The sequence below is a fragment of the Euleptes europaea genome, chromosome 7, assembly GCF_029931775.1.
Source record: "Euleptes europaea isolate rEulEur1 chromosome 7, rEulEur1.hap1, whole genome shotgun sequence".
In the NCBI taxonomy this organism is placed as follows: Eukaryota; Metazoa; Chordata; class Lepidosauria; order Squamata; family Sphaerodactylidae; genus Euleptes; species Euleptes europaea.
Genome location: NC_079318.1, coordinates 34,546,511 through 34,561,732, shown reverse-complemented (window position 1 = coordinate 34,561,732; position 15,222 = coordinate 34,546,511). Strand labels below are relative to the sequence as shown.

At 45.5% G+C, this 15,222-nt stretch overlaps 1 protein-coding gene across 2 annotated transcripts in view; it reads right to left on the bottom strand.

Moving 5' to 3' along the window:
- The window catches only part of BIRC6 (baculoviral IAP repeat containing 6), a 177,129-nt gene extending 162,164 nt beyond the window's left edge, over window positions 1-14,965 (bottom strand). For both annotated transcript variants that reach the window (XM_056853593.1, XM_056853594.1), the window contains exons 1-2: window positions 14,625-14,965; window positions 1,885-2,066 (exon numbers count right to left, since the gene is read on the bottom strand). In XM_056853593.1, coding sequence (XP_056709571.1) covers window positions 1,885-2,066; window positions 14,625-14,871 — 429 coding nt within the window. In that variant the 5' untranslated portion in view covers window positions 14,872-14,965. The remainder of the gene's footprint in view (window positions 1-1,884; window positions 2,067-14,624) is intronic.
- Between the last annotated feature and the right edge of the window lie 257 nt (window positions 14,966-15,222).

The following is a 15,222-nucleotide window of genomic DNA, read 5'->3' as shown; positions in this document are numbered from 1 at the left end:
TCATCTGATTATTTTAAAGTAAAAGTATTTTGCCACGCAAACTGCCACCCAAAATCCAGTCCCTCTCCTCATTTGCAGACATTGTTCCTAACAGTTTCAGAGAAGGTTTTATCCCCGCCCCCCCGGGGCCTGGATTTTTCTGCAAATCTGGAAGACCCTCCAGGTTTGCGCAACTTTACATTGTAGATTGGATGGCCCCACTGTGTGGACTTTCCATGCCAGAGTAATCCTGTTATATCCATTATGTCAGTAGTTCAGGCCACTGGGTGTTCAAATAAATGGTCTTCCTTAGTGACAGAGAAACAAGACCTCTTCCAACCTCCTGTGCAACCATTGTGCAGGACAGAAAGTACTTCAAATTCTCAATTAAGAGGTTATAAAATATAGAGAACAAAAGGCATGTAAGCGGCATGACCAGAGGTTTTGGTTTATAAAGGTAAAGGTCCCCTGTGCAAGCACCGGGTCATTCCTGACCCATGGGGTGACGTCACATCCCGACGTTTTCTAGGCAGACTTTGTTTATGGGGTGGTTTGCCAGTGCCTTCCCCAGTCATCTTCCCTTTACCCCCAGCAAGCTGGGTACTCATTTCACCGACCTCGGAGGGATGGAAGGCTGAGTCGACCTTGAGCCGGCTACCTGAAACCAACTTCCGTTGGGATCGAACTCAGGTCGTGAGCAGAGCTTTTGACTGCAGTACTGCAGCTTAACACTCTGCGCCACGGGGCTCCGTGGTTTATACACCTCAATAAAATAAAGGTTTTACGTAATTACAGATATGCTTAAATTGTTTCAGCAACCAAAGCATATGCATGCTTATTCAGAAAATATATGAATTGGAAAGCCATAAACTACATTAAAAACAAACAATACATCTAATTCTCCACGTAGCCCCACCAGTGGATACTTAAATCCATGGATCAAGGCCATGTAGAAAGAAGGATTTTTCTGCCACCCCTCCCCGGAAACAGAGGAATGTTGTCTGCACTTGCGTAGACAACGCCTCTCCATTGGGCTGGTGGCATCCACCTCCATCACATGTTGGAGATGTTGGAGGAAGGGGAGCCATCCATGGCTGTAGGCCAGGGGGAAGGGCAGCAGCTCCCCCTCACCACCATTGTTGTTCCCCTCAGAGTGCAGAGAGAACATATGATTGGCCTGAATGGCAGGGGAAGGAAGAATTGGCAAGGGGGCAGGTGGAGGCGATAGCAATGCAAACAGGGAGGCGGGGAGAATAGGAGTCCCCACCACCCCTGCCGTATCAGTCAGTTAGGCAGAGGAAGCAGTACTACAGGTGGGAGGTTGGCTAGCTGGTGAGTGACCAGCTTTATGAGGAAATGGGGCAGGTGAGTTAGCCAGCATGAGGGTGAAGTGGTAGGGAGGCAATAGAGCCCAGAAGAAAGCAGCAGGGGTCAGGGGGAAGCAACAGGAAGAGTGGAGGAAGGAGGCAAACCAAGAAGAAAAGTATCAATGGGGGAACAGGACAAGTGAGGGAAGCCAGTGGGGAGGGGCCAAAGAGATGTGAAAGTGTCGAATGTCCCTACTTGACATTAAAAAAAATTATTGACAATTCAGCGAATTGGTTTTTAAATGTCTTGATTTAAATCCGCCCTTCTTTGGAACGAGGCCAGCAGGTTATTTTGCACCATTTGTATCCAATATTCATCTTGAAAAATTAGCTTCGAAAGTAATGAGCACATACAAATAAGCAATAACTACATTAATCTTTCCTCTGGCAGCTGTAGCAGACTAGCAATGTACTCTAAAAAACTAGTTAATATTTTTGTTCTGATCCAGCCAGTTTAAAAATCTGAGAAATAGTGGGGGCACCAGCACTCCCCCCCACACCAGCAATAACAGTAACAGCTCTCAAATCAACAACTTACCTCTGTAACAGGCAATTCAAGCTGAACCACATCATCTTGCTTAGAAACAGGTGTTTGCAGAGCAGTGTCCAACAGCAAGATGCCATTCAGATCTTTCCTGCATCCAACTGCATAATCATCCACAAAGATGACTTTATCCACAGCAGAAATATACTGACATTTCACCCGTCCACCTGGCTTAGCTGTACAAGAGTAAAAAAGAGAATTTTTGTAAAGTTGTAGTCTCTTTTGATAGTAAAAGAGAGAATAACTACCCTTTCATTTCCAGGAACAAAAGCAGTTTATCTTATCCCACAGTTACATAAATTATTATGGATCAAGCTTATGATCATGCTTCTACCAATGTGGTGGAGATACATTCTACTAACCCCCTCACCCCCAAGCACAGGTGTTTCCAGTCTCCTCCTTTCAACAGCAGCTCATATGATACCTGACAAGCAAACATGTAAATTTGGGGCAGCTTCAGAAACACACAGGATAGTCAAGCCAAGGAACAAAACCAGATATTCCATCATGCATGTTTTTATATGAGCCTAACAGGGTTCTTCAAATTGCAGCCACTGTTTTTTAAAGATGAATGCTTAGTGTGTGCATTCATGTCTTAATTGTTTTGCATACTGTAACAGAGGACCTTTTTTAAACCAGTGGTGGTCAACCTTTCCAGCCAGTGCACCATAAATGAAATCCAGAACATGATAGTGGTTCTCTTTGCAATACAATATATATATTCCCAGTGTTCCAATGTTCCAATGAGGTTTTTGCCTCTAGTCTTCAAACATCTCTGACCTATGCCATTCAGAAGCGCCGCAATTTGACCACCCATGTTTTAGAAGATTAGTTTCAAATCTTTATATCAATTATTTTGATACTTTGTTTCATTCAATCCTCGAATACCTTTCAGACAGCACACACAAATCTCTCCTGAAGATGAAATGAAAATCAAGTCCAAGGTGTGACCCCTTTCATGTGCTGGACCCATTATAATTTGAGAAAGGCCCAGAACAGCCAAAGAAGCTATTAAATCCTGGGCCAGCCCTGGTAAGTAGTACTCAGCATGAATGTGGAAGTCTTCCAGAACAGTAAGTCTTGGTGTCTCCAGAACCGCACCAAAGAGCACCTCTGTCAGCTGAGACACAGTGCCCTAGGCAGCCAGTAAGCAAGCAGAATGCCTAATCTATCCTTAGTCCCTGACGTAAAGAACATACAATCAATGCCAGCTATAGTTTGTACTGGAACTCTGTGAAAATTCAAGGACTCACAGAGGGTAACAGACACCTCTCCTCCCTGGCCCCTAGAGTGGGCTGATGAAGGACCACATAGCCAGGTGGAGTTAATTGGGATGGACAAATCATGTTATCTTCTTCCAACCACATCTGTAATGCAAGCCAGGTCAATTTTATTCTGCTGTAGTAACCCAAACAGGCATCCAGTTTTGTGCTTCACCAATCTGGTATTGCACAATGTTAATGAAGATATGGAGGGAATCGAGGCCGTTGCATCATCATCTTTCTGGCTGCTATGGTGGTTAGATAAACAGTGAGCATTCTTGCCAAATACTGGCCTTCTTTGAACATAACCACCCCCATGTCTACCAGTTTTGAAAACAATACTCCCAAGTGAGGGCTAACCAAAGCAGAGTGAAGTGACACCATCACTTTGTATGATCTGGACATGGACACTACACTTATGTTGATGCAGCCCCAAATCGCATTTGCCTTTTCAGCTACTGCATCACACTGCTGACTCATGTTCCATGTATGGTCTACTAAGAATTCTAGATTCTTTTTTGCACATACTACTGCCATGACAAGTCTTCCCCAACCTATAATTATGAATTTGGTTTTTCCTACCTAAATGCAGAACTTTAGATTTATCTTTTGAAATTCATTTTGCTAGTTTTAGCTCAGTTTTCCAGCCTGTCAAAATCATCCTGTATTTTGACTCTGTCTTCTACTATATTTGTATCATTCTAAAGACTTATGGGTTGGTCCTAGGATTGCAGGTAGCAGACTGGTGTCTCTCTCCCGCTCCTATACTAGGGTGGCCAGTCTTCAGGCTGCGCAGGCCAGGGTAAGAGCCATGGGGCAAGAGTCCTTGTGCTCTCGCACTTTGGTTCATGTCCAGACACTCATGCCCCTAGCCAAGTGCTGGCCTGTTTAAGCTGGCTCCTACCCAGCTGGGGCTTACCTAGCAAACAGGGATTCCACATTGAGAATGGGAGGGTCTGTGTGGCCTGCTTCTTCCAATCAGTGGCAGGGACTGTACTACTGTCTTCCTATTGACCAAGCAGACCTATATCCTACCCAACGGATGAGGCAAGAGTCCTTGCGCTCTCGCACTTTGGTTCATGTCCAGACACTCATGCCCCTAGCCAAGTGCTGGCCTGTTTAAGCTGGCTCCTACCCAGTGGGCCTTACCTAGCAAACAGGGATTCCACAGTGAGAATGGGAGGGTCTGTCTGGCCTGCTTCTTCCAATCAGTGGCAGGGACTGTACTATTGTCTTCCTATTGACCAATCAGACCAATATCCTACCCAAAGCAGTATGGTCAGTTTATCTGTGTGGTCTGCCATTTGAGGAAGTTCTTGTTATCACCTTGATGTCTGCCTGAGCAGTACTTAGGAAGATTCAACCAGTTACAAATTACTTAAAGAAGCTCACTGGTACAAGATTTTAGAACTCCCACAAACAGTCCCTTTAATTTTTTCTTACTTTGACATTATTTTCTCACAGCATTAAAAATTATAAATATACTTGTTATCCGAATATCTGATGTATATCATAGATACCTCCTTTATGAAATAGTGTTCATCTTCCTTCACACTCCGGTTTTTATTCTATAAAATTGCCATGAGTGGCATATTTGCCCTGTGAATCAATTAACTTATGGAATTAGATCCTACTGAACATCCCTACTGATGGAAGGATTTCTGTCCATGCACCATGATCCCCCTCCCCCTTCTTGCTGCAATGCCCCCCCAACGCAGCTGAACAGAGGATCCCCAGCAACAGCATAAGGAGAAAGGTCAGATGTCTGCAATAAGAAAGAGGAAATGGTAAAAACTCCCCTCTTTCATCAGAAAAAATCCTCTGTGGGATCCAACCCAACAGCTTGTTCATTCACTTCATAAAAACCCAAGTTGATCATGACTTGAATCTGGTTCCCTTCTTCTGGGAGCACATCCCATACCAAACACAGCTGCATGAATGCTAGTGCAACTCAGCTCTGGTCAGTACAGTTTGCTTGGTCATTTACATATATATTTGTATTCTGCCTGTTATACTCAAAGCAACCAACAAATAAAAATATTACAATAAGGAAAACATTAATACTTAAGAAGTTAATAAATTCAAGCATTAAAATCCTCAACATTTCAGATATTACCCTAACTCACTAATCACATTATTTCTAAAAGAGGCCAGTAGCTTTAACAGGCAGATCAGTCAACTAAAGCTTTAGGTGCTTAATTGCAGACAATCAATTTTCAGCCCTACTGATTAAAATGAAGGGCAAACTTGTTTATCGACTTTTAAAACTATTTTGTTTGGATGTTGCTGCGACCAGAAGTAAATGAAACATTAAGAATGGCCTTTCCTTTCAACAATGGCTAAGTAGTACACAAATTTTGACTAGCCAACCAAAATTATGACCATTAGGACCTGCTCCAGAGGGATGGAACTCCCCCCCACCCCGAACTTCAGAGGTACCAATGTCCTACCTCTCCACTGAGCAAACTCTGTAGCCTTCCTCCAGCCTAAGGCTGGAACCATGTCATTGCCTCTCAAGAAAATAGGACAGTGTCATAATCAGTTGCATTGCATTGAAGTTTGGAGGTGTGTAAAGTGTGCTTATCATACGGGGAATTGCCTGCCCTCCTTCTGAGTTCGCGATAAGGAAAGGACCTTTTCTATTACTACTTCTTTCCTCCTGTGCCTATCCATCCCCCAACAAAGCTACTGAAACAGCAGCTACCTCTCCCATCCCAGCACAGCCACCACCCCCCAATACATAAACTGCCACTGCCCACCACCATTGACACCAGTCTGATAGAAAGGCTAAAAAAGATAGGGACATGCCAACGGCAGTTCAAAGAGTGAGCAACAGACGAGCAGGGAAGAGAGACGATGTAGCAACGAAAGCTTGCAAGCGTACAGAGATGCTTGCCAGTGACCCCCACAAAGACCAACAAAACAGAGTTGCACTTACCTGTAACTGTTGTTCATCAACAGCGCAGGCCTGCTTCCAGATAGTTTTTAAAGCTTCCTTGGACTCGAGGGGGGCACCCCTCCCATCCAGAGCCAACACAACGGCTTTTTCCCACCAAAAGCCATCATGTGCTCAGGAGGAGCAATGCCTCCTTTCTCTCAGTATATGCATGTCCACCGCAAACCTCTCAATGTCTTAAGGGGCACTTACTACCAGATGAGAGGGCTCACAGTGGGGCAAGAGGGAGGGAATGTGTGTCTGCACAGAATACATCAATAGACAACAGTTACCAGTAAGCGCAACTCTGTTTTCATCTCCCATCTTCACTGCAGCCTCACTTTGAGAATTTTAGCGAGGTACTCACCAAGAGATCGGGGTGGACTGAAGTACAGCTTTTCCAACACCTGCACCTCTCTTCGATTGCAGGTCCAGTGCATAATGTTTCACAAACATGTCCTCTGCTGACCAAGTCAGTGCCTTGCAGGTGTCTACAAGTGGCACCCTTTGATGGAACACAGCAGAGGAACCTTGTGCCCTGGTGGAGTGGGCCATGACATCAAGAGGGCAACACTTAACCACAGCCATGCAACAAGGGAGAACTGCCTCTACCACCCACCTAAAGAGCGTTTGGGAGAGAGGCAGCTTTCCCCTTTTTTAGGGCCTGATTAACAAATTAAAAAAAGAGTTGTCAATTCTAAACTTTGGTTTGGTCCTATCAATGTAATATAATAGTGCCCTTCTGATGTCTAATGAGCTAAGGGCTTTTCCGGCATCAGTCAAAGGAGATGGAAAAAACACTGGTAAAACAACTTCCTGAACCAGGTGGAACTTCAAAACCACTTTGGGGAGAAATTCTAAGCTAGAGTGAAGGACCACCTTTTCGTTGAAAACTGAAGAAAGGGGGATTGACTCTAAGGGCTATCAATTCACTCATTATTCTGATGGATGTAACTGCCACCAAAAAAAGTACCTTCCGTGACAATACAGGTAGGGGACATGAGGCTAGTGGCTCAAAGGGGGGGGACATAAGCTGTGATAAGACTAATGATAGTGACCATTGTGGGATAATAGTGGGCACAGGAGGAAAGGCATTCACCAATCCCTTGAGAAAATGCTTAGCCAGTCTCTGGGAAAAGAAAGAGGTACCCTCAACCAGGTTGTGGTATACAGAAATAGCTCAAAGGTCTGTGGTATACAGAAACAGTTCAACTTTAACAGATGCTGTGATTAGACCCTTATGAACTAATGATAACAGCTACTCCAAAACCTCGGGCAATGGGCATGAAACTGGGGTTCCGACATTGGAACCAACAGAATTGAACGGGTCAAGGAAGGCTTCTGTATCGACTCCAGAATGGATTTAGGCTAATCAGCACCTGACAACGCCTTTTCCCACAGAGCAGCCTTAAGCAGAAAGGCCCTATCGGACCTGGCCTTGGGGGTAAACATTCGACAAATGCTGCACGCAGTGACATTGTGTGCCTCCCCTTACCACATAAGGCACAGCTCATGCTGGCTGCTGTGGGTCATCTTGATTGCACACTGTGAGCATTTTTTAACAGGACTTTAGAGACATCATTTCGGGAGAGGGGGAGGCGGAGGACAGGTCAGCGAGAGCTTCCTCATCCCTACACAGTTTAACACAGGGGTGGGGAACCTTTTTCCTGCCAAGGGCCATTCGCACATTTATAACATCTTTCGGGGGCCATACCAGGTGTAGATCTCCCGGTGGGGGGGGAGGCTAGGGTTGCCAGGTCTCCAGCCACCACCTGGAGGTTGGCAGACAAAAGTTAGCATGCTGTACAGTAGTTAGCAACTATGAAACACAGCAACAATTGCAAAACTTAAATAATTGAAATAGTGTTATTCAATTCTCATATACACTATTAGCAACATCAAATTCACTTAACAAATAAGCTATTTTAAGCAAACAGTAACAAAAAATCAGTCCATTGAGTCAAGGTTCAAAGTCCTTTTGACTGTAAGTCCCATAGGTTGAGGAGGTTCAAGAGGTATGGTTGATTATGTTTCCATTTATACAGAAGTCCGGTAGTCTTTCTGTTTCGGCTTATAAAAAGCCTTCCTCAGCGACCACTACATGAGACAAATCATAAACACCCAGAGAAAGCCTGCAGGGCGCCCCCACTCCCCCCTCCCAGGTGGGAGGGCAGCCAGCGGTGGGCCCCAGAAAACGAGGCACCAGGGGGGCGCAGCCCACAGTCGATTGGCAAGGGAGGAAGGGAGGAAGGAAAACAGAGAAAGAGGAAAAGGGAGGGAGGGAGAAAGAGAGAGAAAGGGAGAAAGAAATGGAGAGAGGGGGAGAAAGAAAGAAAAGGACAGAGGGAAAGAAAAAAAAGGATGGAGGGAGACAAAGAAAGAGACAGAAAAAGAGGGAGGAAGAGAGGGAGAGAAAGGAGAAAGAGTGACAGAAAAAGAGGAAGAGAGAAAAGCCTCCCCCCCCCACACACACACACGCATGCCGGCCTGTGCGACCGGGCCCCAGCCACCCCACCTCCCCCGCCCACACACACACACCCGGCGGCGCACGGAGCACCAAGCAACAGGGCCCCAGTCTTCGTGCACTCCCCCCCCCCAGAGTCTATAAAAGCCCTCCCCAAGCCCAATTGGTTCTGCATGCATGCTCTGCTGCCGGGAGCCGCCAGCCTCCCCCCCCCGCTGCTCAACAGTCGACAGGCAGCGAGAGGGGCTTACAATGTGCCGCAGTGTTCCTGCACGCCGCAGCTGTAGGGGGCAGCCTTGGGGGAAGAGTCCCTCCCCCTCCCCTCTCGCCGACCAACAACCAACAGTCAGTGAGAGGAGGTCCAAAGGGCGCTACAAGGGCGCTGTAAGCCGTGGCCCCAGGAACACCCTCGGGGAGGGCCACCCTGCACCCCGCCTCCGCGGCAGGGTTCCCGGAGCTCCCGAGGGCCACAAAAAATGTCCTCGGGGGCCGCATACGGCCCCCGGGCCTGAGGTTCCCCACCCCTGGTTTAACAGAAAAGTCTATTGTGAAAATGAAAGTAGAGCTGGGATTCTCCTTCACTGGAGAACACTGAGGCCTACGACCAAGAAAGAGCGAGAGAAAAAACTGAAAAGTCCTCGAGAAAACAAGTGGTGGCAAAAAAGGAACTGAAGGAAGGGGGCACCACTCCACCTGAGCATGTGACGACTTTGTCCAGGAAAAGCCGTTGTGTTGACTCCGGAGGGGAGGGGCACCCCCCTTGAGTCCGAGGAAGCTTAAAAAAACCCTATCCAGAGGCAGGCCTATGAGTGCAGAGTCCTCAATGCATGGAAGACGGAAGATAAATATTGCTTATTAAACAATTATCACACTGCTCCTTCAGTATTTTATAGTCACCTTGCTGAAGCTTTGGCAATATGCAAATATACTCCATCTATTTCTCAAATTAGTTGAAAAGTAGATGATCAACTACAGTTACTGGTTGACAGATGTAGGTACAAAGTATCATGACAAGCATCTCTCAGAAGAAATTTCTTCAAAGACTTCCTAAAACTATGCAAGCTCTGCAGAATTTAGAAGGCAAGGGGATCACAACTGATAAAGCTCACCATTCTCACCTCAAAGATCTTACCTCTTCCACTAAGAGGATTTAGAGCAGGTGCTCTCCTGCAGATCTTAATGGATGGTGGCAAGTGTGTATGGTCGTGGGGATGGGTACTTATATGTAGAGACAATATGCCACTCATACAGGACTCTATTAGTACCTGATGGTTAAAACCAGCACTTTAAATTATGCCTTGAAGACAACTGGAAGTCCTTAAGGCTGACACCACGAGAAGGAGCCTGTGGCATTCTGTACCAGATGATGTTCCTGGACAGTTTTGTTAATAGAAAGAACCAATTTAGAATGCACTGCAGTAGTTAGCCCTTGAGATTATGAAGGCAGGAAAATTTGTAGCCTAATACCCATTATCCAGGAAGGGTGCACTCAGCATTCCAAATTTAACTGATAAAGGTGCCACAAGATACAATCCTGGCTCATTAGCAAACCAGATTTCCCAAGATAACTCCACTCATGACAGGTAAACCCATCCAAGATAGACTCCAAATACCAAGTGTTATTTCCACCTTATCCAGATTAAGTTTTGGCTCATTTTTCCTCTTCTGTACCTCTCTTGCATCAACATTTATTGTATAAGACTTATACACAATCTACTATCACAGGAACATAAACTTCAGTGCTATCAGCATACCGGTAACACATATACCAAATCTATGAAAATCCCAGACAAAAACTATTCACAGATGTCAGTAATGTTAAAAAAACAGATGTGGAAATCTCAAATAAGAGTTCCATGATAGAGAGATATACCTTTTATTGACATCTCAACATTGCTGCCAAAGTGATGGCAGGAACTATGCTGACTAAATTGCAGCTCCATATTCCCACATGGACTAGGCTAAACAGCCAATAGAAATTATTTCCAAAGAGATGTCTTTATGTGCAATAGGTTTATTTCCTTTAGAATTCAATTCTAGTGATTATGCTTATTTTACACCATAGAGTGCTAACGCCAATGTACATTTAAACTTTCCTGAGACATTGCTTCTTTGCACCATGCTGAGTGACTAGAAACAATAATATATTTAATACTGGGCATAGGCATGGGTGGAAACATGAAGAAACACACAGAAAAAAGCCAAATTAATGTAGTAAGCATACTACGTCTCCAGCTTGAGGCTGTTTCCAGGGGGGAAAAGGTACAGACTGTGAGGTGAGACAAATAAGCAGGCAAATAAACTTGCAGGCAAAGTGTTCTGCCTCCGCTAACACATGGGATTGTAAGACTGATATAAAACCATATGAGATGGAAGACAACAATAATCAATTCCAGTTCAAACATTTACAAAGCACACAGTGGGCAGGAGCTAAGGTCTGTTTCCAATACCACTTCCATAAGTGGGACAGAATGTTACTACCTTCTCCTTTACACTGCAACCCACTGAGCTCCCCAAAATACCGCTCCTGGGGGTCAGGAGATCCTCAATTACAGCATGAGGGGAGAACTGGGAGTCTGAGAGCAGAGGGTTAATAAATATTAACCTTTGCTCTAACCCAAGGTTTTTTAAACTAAGAAATCCCTGACCCGTTTTAATCCTGTGCTTGACATCAAATAGAAGAGCCAGTGTGGTGCAGGGGCTAGAATGTTGGACCAGGATCTAGGAGACCAGGTTCCCCATCTCCTCTCTACCATGAAAGCTTGCTAGGTAATGTTGGAATAGTTACTCTCCCTCACCTACCACCCAGGCCTGGTTGTGAGAAGATAATAGAGGAGGGGAGAACAATGATGTAAGCTGCTTTGGCTCCCCAAATAAGAGAAAAGTATAAATATCTAAATAAGTAAGAACACTAGTGCTCAGCTTCATTACCCAGTGAAGTTAATGCAACTTAGAGCTACTCTACAAAAAAGTACAGTAAATTCACCTTAAACTAAGTCAAAGTCTGCAATTTTACTTCCAAGGAGCAATGGTACTGTTACAAGTTCAAGTCTCATCTATACAGAAGAAAATAGTAGGAATGGGCAGTCAATCTTCAAGACTAACTTCAGCCCACTTCTATCTAAAGCATTCATATTCCTGCTGAAGCAACCCAAGAAACTCAAAGGTTGTTTTCCTGCTCAGGTTCACTCCTCTCAACAACTTAAAGGGTTGTTAAAATGCCAAATTACATCTTTGCTTAACTCCCTCCAAGATCTGCAATATAATTAATGAATCCTGTAAGGTAATAAATCATTGTTGATATACTAGAAAACCCAACTGAGGCCACCCTATTAATTATGTTATTTATTTTTAAGTATTTATACTCCACCTAGGCCAGAAGGTTCAAGATGGACATTGATACTGTTTGCTTTGCAGCTACCAGCACAATTTATAGATAAAGCAAAATTACCTCTAATAATGCAATCCTAAATAGTTACAACCTTTTAAATCTGCTGAAGTCAATGGGTTTAGAAAGGTGTAACTATTTAGGTTGATATTGCAGAATTGTTAAGACTTCGGTGTATTTACAAACATAACTGCTCACATTGCTGAAGATTTGCTTAAGTCACTGGTACTAGTGTACCGGCATAAACTGTAATAATGAAAATTAGCCCTAAAAATGGGATTAACGTTATGTGTAGTAAAGTACACACTATTAAGGACAAATAAATTACGACATTACCTGTATATAAAGGCTGAAAAACCCTAAATATTTCTAGTATTTTTAATGTGTACTACCACACGCAAAGAATTTTGGTAACAGTCTTTACACATGAGCTGAAAACTGTATCTTTACTAACCATTAAGTCACTGTGGTCTACTTGGATTTTTAGATTCCATCCCACCCCAAAGATTTAAGACAAACGACACAAACATATACCCAAAGCTACAGTAAAGTTGGCTAAATTAAAGAAAAAATGTATCTTTAATATTTTGTTCAGATTTAATAACTATATTAACTTTTAGGGCTATTTTTGTTCGTATTTGATCCATTTTTCCTCTGACATTGATTTTAGTGATTACCAATCCGTTCCTGATTAGACTTTCAGAAACATGGCAATTTCCACAGCAATTTCCCAAGTGTTCACCACTATGAATTTATAAAGAAAAATGGCTCATCTCAAATAACAACCAAGCAATCAATACCTCACACTATCCCACCAATATCCTTGTTGTGCTACAAATGAGATGTCCATAGCATACACAACAAAAACAAGAAAAATGTGGTACACAAATTATAGACAAACATTTTTCATGCTATCAGTTGTGCCATATTTGTTTCCTTTTCCTGGTACTACGTAAAAAATCTGAAAAACAAAATAAATTAAAAACCATAAGAACCCTAAAAGATCAAGAGCAGTAATATCTGTTGTTGAACAAGCATTCCACGTCTATCACCAGAACATGTTTGTTTTTATTACCACACAAATTAATATGCTTTACCACAATTCTAAGTGGCACCTTTAAAAGGTTATTAGGCAGGCTTATGCTGATTCAGCATAACCTAAAATATACTAGAAGTTCTAAAGGCTGTTTTTCATACATACTGTGAACATCAACACAAGAGGTTTCTAAGCAAACATTAATGACAGACTAGTTGAAAGAAGCATCTGTAACACTACTCAAGATTCACTAGCAGGTACTATGCAGATCTACTCAGATACAAGATCGATGGAGTTCAATGGGACTTCTCCCAAGTATATATAGGCTGGCCATCTCACTTCCTATACGGACGAACTTTCTGTGTGAGAAACAGTTTTCAATCTGCGTAATTACTTGTCCACATGCTGGGAAACGCAGAACCAATCGTGGCTTCCAAATACATACGAAGGCAAGAAAGGACACACATACAACATGTTAGCGCCACGCACACAGGTCATGTTATTTTCCTGAACAGAAGTCCCTGAAACTGGCTTTAGCGACACTTCCCCTCTCGGTGGTTACAAAACCAAGACCTTTCACCGGTGCCGCTGACAGAATTGGTACAGAAACTGGCTTGGAAACAAGCGGGACGACCGATTTTTAAAGCGAACAGTTTATGAAAGTAGTAGAAAAGGGCAAGAGTCCAGTAGCACCTTAAAGACGAACAAAAATATTTTCCGGCAGGGTGTGAGCTTTTGTGAGCCACAGCTCACTTCTTCAGTAGTAGAAAAGAGCCAGAGTCCAGTAGCACCTTAAAGACGAACAAAAATATTTTCCGGCAGGGTATGAGCTTTTGTGAGCCACAGCTCACTTCTTCAGTAGTAGAAAAGGGCAAGAGTCCAGTAGCACCTTAAAGACGAACAAAAATATTTTCCGGTAGGGTATGAGCTTTTGTGAGCCACAGCTCACTTCTTCAGTAGTAGAAAAGAGCCAGAGTCCAGTAGCACCTTAAAGACGAACAAAAATATTTTCCGGCAGGGTGTGAGCTTTCGTGAGCCACAGCTCACTTCTTCAGATACCTGAAGAAGTGAGCTGTGGCTCACGAAAGCTCCTACCCTACCAGAAAATATTTTTGTTCGTCTTTAAGGTGCTCCTGGACTCTTGCCCTTTTCTACTACTGCAGACAGACTAACACGGCGACCCACTGTGAGTTGATGAAAGGAAAAACAGAAAACAGAAAAACGAGAAGAGTGGGAGGCAATTCTCAAAGGGAAGGCCCGGATGACGGCAGGCAACTTTGGACTCTCAACTCCACCTTCCTACCGTACCCTCCCTTCCGCCCTTCCAGCCGTTTTAAGAGCGCCAGCCGGCCTCCTCGGCCTGCTTCGGCTCCTCTCCTTCCGAGAGCGGCGAAGGGACGGGGTCGGTCGGTCGGTCGGGGGAAGGAAAGGAAGGCGGCTCACCTTCGCGCTCGGTCAGTCCGGAGGCGGACTTCCAGGCCCCGGGGCCCAACGGCCGCCGAAAGCGCGGAGAGCCCTGACAGAGACCCCCACCCAGACGCCCCCCGACCCACAACAGCTTGTCCGTCCCTCGCTCGCCCCCGCCTACCCGGCCCAGTTTCTAGGCCTTGACCCGGCCGCTCCCCCCCCCGCCCCCGGTCCCGCCTCACCGTTGAGCGCCGACGCCTGCAGCGTGGCCCCCGAGGTGCCGTCGATGACTTTGATGGCGCCGCGGGCGGTCACGGCCAGGATGGCGTTGAGCGCCGGGTGGTAACAGAGGCTGCAGAGCCCGTCGGCGTCGCAACGCAGGCAGCCGTCCCGCAACAGCAGCCACTCGCAGAGGCCCGGCCCGGGGCCCGTCGACACCGGGCCCGGCGCCGAGGAGCAAGACGCTCCCCCGGCCTCCTCGGCCGCCATCGCGCAGGACAAGAGGCCCGGCGGAGCCGCTCAGTGACAGTCCCGAGAGCCGCCGCCGCCACCAGCCAGCATCCGGGTCCGGAGAAAGGGGGAGGGAGGAAGGGAGAGGGGGGGAAGAGAGAGAAAGGGAGAGAGCCTAGTGCCGGCGTAGGCAGGAAGTGACGTGATGGCGCCGGATGTGGAGCGGCGACCCGAGGAGCTGGCGCCGCGGTTGGGTGCTTTGGGGAAACCAAAGAGTTAAAATGGGGGCGGGGCGTCGGAGGCATTTTGTCAACTTCGCTCTTCCCCGCCCAGAGCGGGGGAAGGAACGGTTCCCGTTTGCGTCACAAGCCCAAGAGGCTCCGCCCACCG